Source organism: Ranitomeya imitator, chromosome 2, assembly GCF_032444005.1.
Source record: "Ranitomeya imitator isolate aRanImi1 chromosome 2, aRanImi1.pri, whole genome shotgun sequence".
Lineage (NCBI taxonomy): Eukaryota > Metazoa > Chordata > Amphibia > Anura > Dendrobatidae > Ranitomeya > Ranitomeya imitator.
Window position 1 is genome coordinate 731,349,704 of NC_091283.1, and position 14,342 is coordinate 731,364,045.

Here is a 14,342-nt window from a genome sequence, read left to right on the forward strand (position 1 = left end):
AGTTTTTTTGCAGTTTCTTGGTCAAGTAGTGTACTGATCCGGGAAATGTTTTTGAGTTGGAGTCAGTATTGTCTTCGAGGGGAGAACACAGCACAGGAAGGAGAGAGACAGCAGACAAGGGGGATGGCACATGGGGTACTGCACCTCAGCCAGAGGTGTGGTACTCCACTCTCGGGTAAGGAGGGGCACTATCCGGTACTCACACACTAGCATCCAACACCACACCACTCCAGGCCAGGGGATCTGGGTGGACCCTATTGAGGAAGGGCCCCACCTCAGGCTGGAGGGGGAACTAGGTAGAGGGTGTGGGTGGAGAGAGGGTAGTGAGGAGTTGTCATGGAGACAGGAGGGAGGCAGAGTTAGTTACTTAGTTGTGAGAGGAAGTTAGTCGGAGGAGAGAGTCTGAGGAGAGCGGAGAAGACAGAAGCTTCTGAAAGAGAAGAAGGGGTCCTAGGGGCCATGGAAGTGAATTTTCCACCCATGGTGCCTGAGGGACCAGGTCGCAAGGGGGGACTGGCTCCAGACTAGTGGAGAGACTGCAGGACTCAGAAAACCGGAGACTGTGGTGTCTGTATGTGCCACAGCCAAATCTACACATAATCGCTGAAAAGGCAGCCACATAGGGTCAAGGGGACCAAGAGGACATCGCCTGACAGGACCTAAGGCTGCTGGCTTGGGACACTGTGTGTAAGGCGCAGGGCAGGAGGGTGAGAGCCAGCGCAGGGAGAGATGACCTGGAAAGGTACACAAGAAGGGGGTCCCGAAAAAGTGCACCCAAATTACCTGAGAGCTGGCTGGACCACCGACCCGGAGGACACAGCACCAATTTTACCAAACTGTGAGTAAAATGTGAAGACTGCACCCTGCTGTGTCCTCAGAATTATTTACTGCATCACCTGCCCTGTACCACAACAGTTACTATCATCAAATTAACCCAATATCTGCCCTGGGGCTTTGCTCTACCCGTGGAGAGCTGAAACATCCTTGCTGTGTCACCATTGGCCCCAGTGGATCTGAACCGCACCATCGGCAATCCCTTGCCAAATACCACAGGTGGCATCACAAATCTATACCCTATAAACTTTTCCCCTTGGATCATTTTTTATTGCATGCCCAGGGCCACGGAGTTGAGTTATGGCCCCATGACTTCCCCAAAGATTTGTCCGACCCAGATCCGAGTACCTCACAGCCGTGGTGGGCGTCGCAGGTAGACAGGTCAAAGAAGAGAGCACAGACAGGAGAAGTCAGCACATGGGGAATTAGAGAGTGGATAGGTGGGTGAGCATATGGGGGAGAGATTCTCAACGCTGCAAAGCCTACCCTCATCATGACATTTCCGCCCTCTCGATGCGATAGCATCGGGCCTCCATCTAGTATATAATACATGCGAATCCCACCAATGGGACTTGCATCTATTTTGAGAATGGGCCCTAATGTGCACCACTATCAATGGAGAGAGGGTAGGAATTGACATTCATTTGTATAGGAATTCTGACCACCCCAATGGGGACCAGTTTTCTAGATCGATCCAGGTACCTCATTTGCTTTCTATTTTTGGTGTTTCCTGTTCAGGATGGGAACACCCTTTTAAAATAATGTTTGTCTAGGTTAACTTGCAGTCTGTACATGATGTAAAAGAGTTGGGGGCACCTTGAGCTTCATTTGTTTGAAATCTCCCAAATGTTTCCCATATATATAAAATATTAATGTGTGTTGAGGGGGACTGTAGTATGGTGAGTGACATTTGGTGTGATGGACCATGGGAGTTGGAAGTATCGTGACTACTGCCATCTGGAGCAACCTTAAATTGTATATTCTACTCCAACTGGCTATTTTATGTACCACCAAGTACAGCTCTGCTCCGTTAGAACAAATGTGTTTCATTTAGGAAATACACGCATCCTTCCTTTATGAGAATGATGAGGTTTACTTTTTACAAGACATCACTCTATTGATGAATTCCAAAGAATGGAAAATCTTTCAGTTCTGAACATCAAGGTAAAAGCTCCATGTTAATATAAAAGTTAGATATTTATTGTTTCACATAAATGATGCCACATGTCTCTCCTACCAGATGCCTGTTAATAATATGTAATGAAATTCACATCCATCATATCATTTTCACTCTTATTTTTCACATTTATGGCTTAAAACAAAAATCAGGTGGGTTTTGATTTTAGTTATGTTTATAAACTTTGGTTTGCGGTTGCAGTATGATAACTGCCTTCTTCAATTCTCCGCAGGATGGGTTTGTGCTTTACATTTGATTGCTTGGTGTAAATTAAATTTCTTCATCCAACTACAGCTTAATAATTGAATAAGCAAATCAACCCAAGTACTGCCCATATGGTATGTCCCTATAAGCATCAAATGATTTACATTGATAAAACATTTACAATGTAAATCTACACTGTTATTTACTTTATAAGCTCAAAAATTATGGGAATCTGTCATCAAGTTTCTTCTACTCCATGTGAGAGCAGTATGTTGCGCGGGTATGGACCCTAATTCCAATGATGTGTCAGTTATTGGATTGCTTGCTGCAGTTTTGATAACGTCACTTTTTTATCTACTGCAGATCTACCAGTTCTATGGTTGCTGAGCTCTGTATAAACCCACACACACCACTGACTGGTTACTTTGTATACTGCGCATAGGCAGAAAGTTGCCAATCAGTGGTGTGGGAAGGGTTATACAGAGCTTATTATCTAGGGACTACATAGCACAGGTTTACTAGTCTTCTATTAATAACCTCTTGCTGATAAAACAGTAATTTTATCAAAACTACAGCAAAGATGGATGTGTTGAAGAGCAACGAGACATGCAGCCACGGCGGCTCGGACATAGTTCTTTATCACGCCAAAGATACTCTATTAGCAAACGAGCATGCTTAGATAACACCTTATCCAAGCACACTCACTTATCACTATCTAACACCAATCATATATTTTGCGTGCTTGTTTTCAGTCACCCTTCACACCTTACTGATATGTCCAGTGTATGCAATTCTAGTAACAAAATGTATGATACAACTCATCATAGTAGAGGTACAGTATGTGCCATATGCAGATGGAGGGTGCCCCTCAGAATGACTTCTGCTGGAGGGTTTAGTGGACCCTAGTTCCATCCTGTATATCTGTATTTCTACACTACTTTGGTATACTGTTACTGTACTTTGTTTTGCAATATATGCAATTAATGGTTTATACATTATTTTATCAGGTACTACTTTACACTGGGAGAAAACCTTAGCTCTCATTTCTCAATCACTGTGACTCCCTGTGATGTTCCAATCGAATGGAGTATTTTACACTACAAAGAATCACATGCATTCCATGGAAAAACAGCAGGTAACAACACTCTGATTAAAATCTTATAATATATGGGATAAATAATACATAATACTGTTTGCGGAAGATGCTGCATTAGATGTCAAGATTATATTTTTTCAAAGTATTCCAATGTTGTAAAGTTTCATGATTAACACTATTTTAACTACTTCCAAACTGCCCATACACTGTATACATGGCAGTCCACATTCTACTCTGTAGTGATATTTTAAAACTTAACTACATAGTAAAGCAGCTGCACAACGTTAAGCAGCTGCAAGAGCAAATAACTTGCTGTCAGACACAGCCAGACTCCCCACAGAGTAGGAAGACATGGTTTGTTACCATCTATGCCCTCCTGATCACTGTGTATACCCCACTGAACAAGCACTGTGCATACATTAATAGGAAGCACTGACTGTGCTTACCAACAGTCTGCGATCACTGGTTGTAGGAAGGAAGCAGAAGATGCTGGAGCTAGGAGACTGTCAGCTCTGCTTTACAACCAGGAGGCTGAATTTCTCCTGTTACCAGGGCCAGTAAACCTGTCCTAGTTAAGGAGGAAATCAGAAGAGAAAAAAATAGTATTTGCAATGAACACCAATGCGTGACACAATGTTAGAAATAAATAAAAAATAAATAAATAAAAAACAGAAAAAAAAACTACCGCTAATCCAATTTCCTGTTACTAGCCGCATCCCTGCTGATAAAAAAAACGTGTCTGAAATTTAAAATTAATTGTTACATTAAGGGAAAAAAATGTATTTTGATGGTACTTTGTGTTTTTAATGCATTTTTGAAGAACAGTCATGTATCTCCTTTATTTGCCCACTACCCATTATCAGCATAAAAAATGAAAAAGAAAGTATGAAAATAGACCTGAAAAAAATATGCAAAAAATATTGAATTTCCATACAAGAAACTTTAGAGCTTTTTAAATCCTATGTATGAAAGACCCTTAAAATGCACCTAGTCAGGAATGGGTGTAAATGAACTGGCTAAATAAATGTTTAGAGTTAAATTCTATAAGAGTTACTAATGATATTTATTAGAAAGACAGTGAAAACAAAAACACCATATAGTATGCTCCAATCTTTATAGCCGGTTTCTTAAACTATTTATATGATGATTGTGGTTTTTAGTTATTCTGATTCTGATTCCCTCAAACCCCAATTGGGATACTTTTAGCCAGTGGTGACAGGGAGCGAAGATGTCACCATAAAGTCCCCGATATTATGACATCAGTGATTGCTCTAGTACAGAGGTCCCCAACTCCAGTCCTCAAGGTCCACCAACAGGTCATGTTTTCAGGATTTCCTTTGCATTGCACAGGTGATGCAATTATTACCTGGGCAAGACTAAGGAAATCCTGAAAACATGACATGTTGGTGGGCCTTGAGGACTGGAGTTGGGGACCCCTGCTCTAGTACGCCATCCACACTTGTTATTCAATAAGTATCTGCCGGTAAAATTGCTGATATATAATTACAAAGCCAAACTTTAAAATTCTCCTGGACTATCAAAAATGGGTCTTAGAGCTTAGCCCAAGAATGCAGACAGGTTTAGCCAGCTGATGGCAGCACTAACAACTGCCGATTGGCAAACATTTCCTGACTTAAGGTGGTTTAATAGCCTGCCTACACAGGAGAACGCAGTAGATGATGAACTCTAAATCTCTAGTAGATCACTCAATGCTCATAGGTTGCCATTGTTCTCAGCAATATGTGTCCTGTTTACACAGGACAATGCACCGCCGAGAACCAAAATCCTTTGCACTGTACAGATCATTTCACCCCATGAACTAGCATTTTGCTAATTTTTCAGGTTGTCGGCAGACTGTTTATATTGAAAGAATATGGATAATGAATTGTAATCTTGCTGCCGACCGCCCGATGAATGATCTCGTTAAATTGTAATCAATCACAATAATCGTTCAGTGTAAATGAAGCATAAGAGTGTAGTGATTGCTCCTGAATACTGATTAGAGGGGAAGGGAGCCAACTTGGTGACATTACACCCAGACTGAAATGTAAAAAGCACCTACAACTGCCTTCATTGTTTCCTCCATGATGAATTCAATCATTTCCCAAGCAAAATCCCAAGGATTATAATGTAGAGACTGACATCAGAAATAACTACCAATAAATATTTATTCATAGTTTTGTATCAAGTAATAATCTTGTTAACCTCTTCATTTTCAGCAAAATATCGACCCTTTGACAACTCGAAGAACCAGGCCTACTACAAGACTGTGTCTACACTTTTCAACTACAAGGGAAACTCGGTTGAAAACTATGTGGGAACTTTTTCATATTCTTCACTTTTTGTCCTTGAGTTTTTATCTACTGAGAGAGACACTCATATTTCAGTGTACCTTACAACGGACTTAGCACATGGAAATCTTTTTCCTGAACTTCCAGGAGATCCACGGATTGATGTCACTACACTCAACCATAACTCTGTTTCTTTGGTCTGGAAAGCAAGTCCATCAGCCATGAAGCAGAAGGACCACATAGAATATTGTATTCTAGTGAATGAAAAGCATAATTATAAAAGTATGTGTGCCGCTGATACAGCTATTCGATCTGCGGGAAGGAAATGGCCAAAATTAGCAAGTTTTCCCATCTCAAAATATCTTGATGAAAATCAACGGGTTATGCTCCTATTAAACAGTGATTTACATATTATCCACAAAACCAGCAACATTGAGGTTAGGCAGACATGTGTTGGCAACAAAAACACCTACACAGTATCAAATTTGAGCTCAAACACCCAATATTACTTTGACATATTTGTAGTTAACCTGTTGACCAACGCTAGTGCTGCCTACACAGGCACTTTTGCAAAAACATGGTTCGAACCTAAACCAAAGGATATACCACTAAAGGATGGCAAAATAATACAAATTAAGTTTGATGGCAAAAGACCAAAACCATATACCTTTGAGTATCAGGCATTGCATAAAAAGGTCCACTTCACATTCCAAGTATGCCGAGGCCAACTGCGAGCTCAGATATCAAAAAATGGTAAATTATTGGTTTCAGAAACTATTCAAGGTTTAAGACATATAACCCTTCATGGCAAATTTATGGATAAATACTTGGCAGTTTTCAAGCAAGGAGAACCAGTGGCAAACACATCAGCAATGATTCAGGCTTCATCCCATATGCACAAATCTTTATTCCCCTTTTTTCCAAATAGTGTGAAAATCAAGTCTTTCAACAAACTGAGAACATGTAACTCAATAACAATTGCCTGGCTTGGGACCCAAGAAAGGAATATGTACTGTGTCTACAAGAGGAAACTTCAAGACCAAGTTTGGAGAGAAATGGCCAGTGTTGACAATTGCTCGGGGCCAGAATCACGGCCAAAATCGGAGAAAGTTTTGTGCAAATATTTCCATGAAATCAATGTGCAAAAAGCCGTAACCACAGAAACCATTGTGGGTTTAGAAAGAGGCACGCTCTACCTATTTGATGTCTATCTTATTGGTTCTTCGGGATTGCTGGTTAGATACCAGAGTAAAGTTGTGAAAACCAGAAAAACATGTTGAAGATTTAGATTTTTTCTTTTTTTATATATATATATTTATCATTAATGGAAACTTCTAAAAGTTGAGGAGGATCTGTCACTGGACATCACAATGAAAACTGTATACATTATTGAACTTGACTATGTCTAGCAAGATTTATAAATGCTTAATTTAATATTTAATGGAAACATTAAAAAATAAATATCTAGATATTTGACATATATTCCAGAAGTAAGTTTATCAGAGAGATCAATCTGATAGTGCATGCGGTTAGTATTGTGAAATCTGGTGACAGATTCTGTATTCCCGTAACACCAGATTGTTTTGTTCTTTTTGTTTATCATTCTTTTTTCTAAACTAAATTAAACCGAAAGATAAAGAGTAACTGTCGTTTAATTTAGGCTTTTTGTTCTTCATAACTCAATAGTACACATGAAAATATGCAACTTTTGTAATATGTCTTATCAGAGAAATCTGCTTCTTTTTCCTCCAGGATTTTCTTTCTGTACTCAATGGCAAAATCTGCATGCTGAAAAATCTGTATTCACTAAAGACAGATTTTTCCATTACTGAGATAGGAGATGACAGCAAGTGTAACGACAGAGATGAAAGAAACAGATTTCTCTGATAGCTAATGACTTTTTTCATGTGTACTATTGTTTTAAGACATAAATTAAATTGATGTTTAGTCTTTAATTTTTTTTTGATGATTAATTTCTTAAGTTTATCTACCTTCAGAAAAAAAACTTCTCTATCTTCAAAATACTTCACAAACTCCTCCAGAGTCTTTTTAGGTGATTTTTGTTTTCTTTTACAAGTTCCTGCCTAGTCCTGCACCCTTGCTCTTTACATGTTTACTTGCACCGCAACTTGTGATGAAGCAGTCCTGCCACACCGATTTCAAAAGTAATCAATACTTTTTTTCATATGAAATGGGCATAGTAAACAGGTGACATGCTACAAAACACAAATTCAATCATGGATATCATGACCATAAAATTTCTGGGGTTTAGAATGTGTCGACTTTTTTTTTTTCAAATGTGCTAATATGTTTTTTTTTTTAAATGGGCACCTCTTTGATGATATTGTCCTATAGAATATAGGTAGATTTTTTTTATATACCACACAGTGAATGACGAAAATCTTAACTATTTATATTTTAACCATGTTATGGACATTGAAACAACTGTAGATAGGTGGGGATACTGGTCTTTCGACCCCCACCAATCGCTCAAAACACTGATGGCTCAAAAAACTTTCTGAATACAAAGTATATGAGACCGCACTGCACTCCGCACGCAGGATCATTGATTTTCTATTAAGCACATACATGGCTGTGTGCAGACAGAATCTGAGCACTACTGCCTGACAAACTGCATGCTTCAAAATGGTTATTTCATTGACCAGTTTAGGTCTCAGGACCCATTTTCCTACCAAGCTGCAGGATATTTTAGGCAGTTCAATTTAAAAAATAGTTAAATCTAAGTACTCATTAAAATAAGCTTTGTAGTGAAAGCATTAAAACTCTCCATTAATAAAGTAATTAAAAGGGATATTCCGGCTAAACATCAATTTCTGACACATGACCGCTAGTTTCCAAATTACAGTGGCTAGAGAAAGTGTTCACTCCCCCTTTGGCATTTTTTGTATTTTTCTACCTTACAACTTGGAATTTCACCGTTTGCATCAGTGAATGTAAAGAACATGCCTACAATTTTGAGCATTTGTTTTTCTTTTTATTGTAAACCAAGCCATAAATAGGACGAAGTGACTGAAAACGTCAGTGTGCATAACTATTTACCCCCCCTAAAGTCAGTATTTTGTAGAGCTTCCTATTGGGGCAATTACAGCTGTAAGTTTCTTTGGATAAGTCTCTATGAGCTTTCAATATCTTGCCACTGGGATTTTTGCCCATGCCTTTAATACAAAACTGCTCCAGCCCCTTCAAGTTAGATGGCTTCCTCTGGTGAACAGCAATCTTCAAGTCTGACCACAGATTCTCAATTGGATTAAGGTCTGGGCTTTAACTAGCCTACTCCACAACATTCAAATGTTTTGTGCTTAAACCACTCGAGTGTTTCTTTATCAGTATGCTTTGAATCATTGTGTTGCTGGACGGTGAACCTCTGTCCCAGTCTCAAATCACTGCAACAAACTGAAACAGGTTTTGCCCACGAATGTCCCTGTATGTTGCACCATTTTCCCCTAAACTTGGACCATTTTCCCCATCCCTGCTGCTAAAAAACATCCCCACAGTTTGATGCTGCCACCACCATGTTGCACTGTGGGGATGGTGTTCTTGGGGTGCTGAGCTATATTGGTTTGGCACCAGACATGCATTTACCTTGGTGGCAAAAAAGTTCATTTTTGTTCTCATCTGACCACACCATCTTCTGCCATACTTTTAAAGAGTCTCCCAAACAGTATTGTCTTTTTTTTACAAACTAAAAGTGTGCCTTACAATTTTGTGTGTAAGTAAAGGCTTTGTTTCTGCCCATTCTTCTATAAAGGCCACCTCTATGGAGTAAACAATTTGCTGTGGTCACATAGAAAGATACTCCAGTCTCTACTTGGGAGCTCTGCAGTTCATTCAGGGTTATCTTCAGTCTCTGTAATGTCTCTATGTTTAATTCCCTCTTGTCCCACTTTGTGAGCTTTGGTGGGCAGCCCTCTTTTGGCATGTTGGTTGTGGTACCTTGTTCTTTCCATTTGATGATAATGGATTTGATGGTGCTCTGGGGAATCATCAGACATTTTGTTTATAACCCAACCCCGACTTGTACTTCTCAACAACTTTGTCCTTGACTTCTTTGGAGATCTCCTTTGTCTTAATGATGTTGTTTGGTTAGTAGTGATGCCTCTTACTTAATGGTGTTGCAGTCTCTGTGGCCTTTCAGGAAAGGTAAAGTGTATATACTGACAGACCATGTGAAACATTGCACACAGGTGGACTTCCTTTCACTAAGCAAGTGACTTATGAAGGTAATGGCTTGCACCAGAAATCTTTAGGGTCTTCACAGCAAAAGGGATGAATACATATGCACATGCCAATTTTTACTTATTTGATTCCATAAATTTAATTTATGCCTATATTTTTCTCACTTCACCAACTTAGACTATTTAGTGCTGATGCATCACACAAAAATCGGATTACAAAAATATTTAAAAACAGGCTGCAATGTAACAAAATACGTAAAAAGCCAAGGGGGTGAATAATTTAGCAAGCCACTGTAAAGTTTCGCCAGCCACTGCATAATGAGCACTCGAACAAAAAAGTAGCCGAGTCCTGACACTGTGCATTTTGCATACTGTCGGGATTTGGCAAACTGTAGTGATATAGAGAGACTACAAAAAATTTTTACGCCTGAGATATCCCTGTATGGTATGTGCACACAACATTTTTTTTCAAGTCAGTCCACTCCAAAATCTGCCTGAAGAAGAGCTGAAAAAATGCTCAAAAGAATCCATGTATGGTCTGCAATGTCAAAAAGACTTTCGCCGCATATTTTCAATCTTTTGGAGCGTCTGTTAACCGCTTCAGGCTTTGATAGCTATATCGCCATTAAAACAAGTAACCAGTGCATTCTTCAAGCACTTGGAAGCTGCTCACTATTATATATTTAATGATAGAAAAAAAATCAGTGGAAAAAGCACTGCAAAAAATGACACTAAAGATGCCAAAAATGTACTTCAGCGTTTCCTAATGCACCTTCCTACTGCAAAACCATGCAACTACACCGCCATCTAGAAGATGCTGTGGGCACATACACTTAAGTACTTAATCAGCACAGGATTTTAAATAAGAAAATGTTTGAAGGAGGATATTCAATTTAAGGTAGAAGAAACAGAATGCATTTCTCCATTCCAGATCTGTCCTTTTACTTTAGTACAGAACAAACTGTGATATCTAGTAAGGATTTGGTGATGATGATCTGTAATTTGCTGTAAATGTTTAGCAAGTTTCTTTATAGCTTTTCTTTTTTGCATGTATGTTCTTGTTTTGTTCTACCTAAAGGTAAAAGGGAACCATGTACTGTACAATAGGAATCATGTAATATACAATAGGAACCACTCACATTTTGTAGGATCGCTCCCATTGCTTAGTAGAAATGCTGTGTCCTTAGCATAATCTTAATTTTATAGAGTTTTGTGCCTGCTCATAATATTCTGTTACATCTCTTGATTATACTGTTCAATTAAGAATTTTTGTTTTAAATGCATTTGTGCTGAAATGTCTGGTCAGCAAGGAGCAGTGGCCGTTACTTCAGTCCCATAGGTCATGAATGAATACAGCAGTAGTGCGCATGCAGGGATTTCAGAATCCTATTCTTGGGGTCAGTTGGCGTTTAAAGGGTCGACCCCAAGCAAACAGCAAGTTTTTTAACAGGAGTGCCAACAATGATTGGGAGACCAAGGTGCCCTTTAAACAGCTAATCAGCAGGGAATTAGACCACAATCCATCTATGATCAAATGCCTAAGGATAGGCAACCAATATTTATCACCAGTCTATGGCGAGGCAGCCACAGGCTTATAGTTTAGTTTAGATATAAATCAAAAGTGTCCATCAGTTTCTCTAATGTCTCACTGAAAAAAAAATGTATCAAAAGTTAGGTTCATTCTTCCGGGTTGTGGTATCTAAGCATGTAGAGTGGGATCTCACAACTACATGGCCTTCTTGTTATCACAAGATCTTGTGCTTTCCACTAACCCAGCATTGTGGCATGGTTTAATCAGCAGTTACTAAACCGTAACCGCTCTAATGGTACTGCTCAGTAACCACTTAGTAAAGTGTGCAGCAGCGCTGGGTTGGTGGAAAGCACAAGATCTTGTGATAGAAGCAAAATCTTGCATTTTCATTGGAACGGTAGCCACAGAGAGTTGTGAGATTCCACTCTTCATGAAGGGATCCCTCAGCCGTCAATGGGTTTGTCCACCACTTGGACAACCCCTTCTTAAAGTAAATGTTTGGCCATGATAAAATAATAAAGCCTACACTCACCTCCCATGCTCGCACCATTCCATTGGTGTCGGCACTCGCTCTCCCTGGGGCTCCCGTGCTGTTGTTGTGACACGTGACACCATCACCTAATCAGCGCTGGCATCATTGTCTCCTCCTTTGTACGAACTGACCATGAAGAGGAAGCCAGGGCTACAGCTGATCATGGACTTCCTCTTCATGTTCAGTTTGTTTGAAGGCGGGGACTGTGACCCCAGAGCTGATTGGGATCCGGGTATCACATGTCATTCCGCCACTTCACAGGCCTGGGACCATGAGTACCGACACCACTAGAATAGAGCTGGCATGGGAGGTGAATATAAGCTTTATTATTTTATTGGGGCCAAACATTTACTTTAAGAAGGGTTTGTCCTAGTAGTGGACAAGCCCTTTAAATTTGGACTTGAATTTTGCTAGAAATTGAAGAGAGTTTTGAACACCTTTGATAATAAGTTTTATTTAGAAAGTCATCCGTCTGGAGCTGCCCACTGATTTCTTAAGTAAAAAGAGCAGGCCAAACTGGGCTGCACTCAGAATTCTCTATGAACCTGCACTAATGATCTGGTTTCTAAGTTTAGGAACTACTCTATCTGTCCGGTTGCATTGTAGGAGCTAATGCTGTGTCTGACAATACGCACGCTGAGTGTTTTAAATAACATCTAGTAGAATAATGTATGTAGCTCTGGGCTAGAGAACAGGATGACATTCTGGCCATACACATCAGATAGATGTGGATGAATGCTTGTTCAGTCGACAGCTCTTACCTACAGCTCCTCTATATACACATACAGGGCTTGTGGACTATTGCCTATTCCTTTGACAACAACAAGTACGGAGAAAGTAAAAGTCAACTGCCCCATCCTTCTTTTAAAGTTGGAATGCCCCCTACAGATAGGTTAATCCGGTCTCACTAAAATAAAGACAAAGTTAATGAACTTTATATATCAATTATATCTATATTAATTAGATGAGAAAATGTGCTGAAATGTAGACATACCGTGTAAAGTCAATGCCAGCAATAAAGCAATTCACCAAAGATTTAATAGTTACAAAACCAATAATCGAGACATTATAGTAGGTTCTGGCAAAGTGGTGTTTAAAGTCAGAGATTCCAGTTACTGATGAGCGAGCGTGCTCGAATAAGGTGTTATCCGAGCACACTCGTGTCCTAATCAAGTATTTTCGGCGTGCTCAAAAAAAATTCTCGAGTTGCCACAGCTGCATATCTCACGGCTGTACCACAGCTACAACACATACTGGGATTGTCTAACAAACAGAACATGTTTGCAGCTGTTGAACAGCCACGAGACATGCAGCCGCAGTGACTCGAGCATTTTTTTCGAGCACGACGAAAATATTCAATAAGGACCCGAACATGCTCGGATAACGCCTTATCCGAGCACGCTCGCTCACCACTAATTCTAATTAACGGCAGAGCCTCAAGTACTCGTTTTTATAATCTAGCTGTTTATTGTAGGGTATAAAATGTATCGCTCTACTTTTCTTTCTATTTTCTGTTTCACACAGAAAAGAATCTGTAAGCGAAAAGAAATCGTTCATATTTGAATCCAACCTAGTAATGATTGTGTTATATATGGATGATGGAGTAAGACTGTGAAGGTTTTCCGTAAAAGTTCTATATTCCCAATGTGACTTCTCTGGAGCACAGTGATGAAGAAGTCGAATTCTTCAGGTGCTCAGGTCTGACTTTCACTGAGATCTTTACATCACAGGACAACTATTTTGATTTGAGGGAAAAACAAAGCCTGTACTGTGTTATTATCGTTGTGAGTGCCATTAGTATCAAATAATAAAGGCAGAGCAGGGTTCGCATGCATTTTTAGTAGATATTTGGCTTCAATGATATTTGTAGGACAGTATTGTGTTACCTTGTAAAAAAAAAGCCTATTAAAAGACCGTTGTGTAAGCGTTCAGGTGAGCATGTTTTGTCTTTCATTAGCATCTTTAAGGTGTAATAAATAGTTGTATGTAATTTATCAAACCCTTTATAAATTATAATTATTAGACCAGACATACCAGGCTTATTTAACAAACCAGAAACATGAATTCTTCCAAACTCGTGCCAAAAATAAAAGTTTATATACAATGGTGCTTAAAGGTTTGTGAACCCTTCAGAATTTTCCAAAAATATGGTTTACAAACTTTCAAGCACCACTTTATGCTAAAAACTATTGGTCTGCCCACATTAGGACATAAGAAATATAGCTGAATGTTAATAAGCTGTTCCAGTATCCAAAATAATTCCTCTGTCTCTAGCACTATTACTTGCACATGGGCGTACTGCTCTGCCTGTCCCCTGCGTGCACTCTGCACATCATACTGGTAAGGCACCTTCATATTTCAGTATGACATGAACACTATTTTCTGGACAATCTGCAGGTCTCCTGGCCTGACATAACAGCCTTATAGGCATATACAGTACAAGGCTGTTAGTTGAGGTCTGCAGAACCGTAGCCAGTACAG

At 39.5% G+C, this 14,342-nt stretch overlaps 1 protein-coding gene across 2 annotated transcripts in view; it reads left to right on the forward strand.

Annotated features, from left to right (window-relative positions):
- LOC138665589 (protein NDNF-like) overlaps positions 1 to 13,045 on the forward strand; it is a 45,723-nt gene extending 32,678 nt beyond the window's left edge. For both annotated transcript variants that reach the window (XM_069753200.1, XM_069753201.1), the window contains 2 exons: positions 3,223 to 3,350; positions 5,531 to 13,045. In XM_069753200.1, the coding sequence (XP_069609301.1) occupies positions 3,223 to 3,350; positions 5,531 to 6,882 (1,480 nt within the window). In that variant the 3' untranslated portion in view covers positions 6,883 to 13,045. The remainder of the gene's footprint in view (positions 1 to 3,222; positions 3,351 to 5,530) is intronic.
- Positions 13,046 to 14,342: the final 1,297 nt, after the last annotated feature.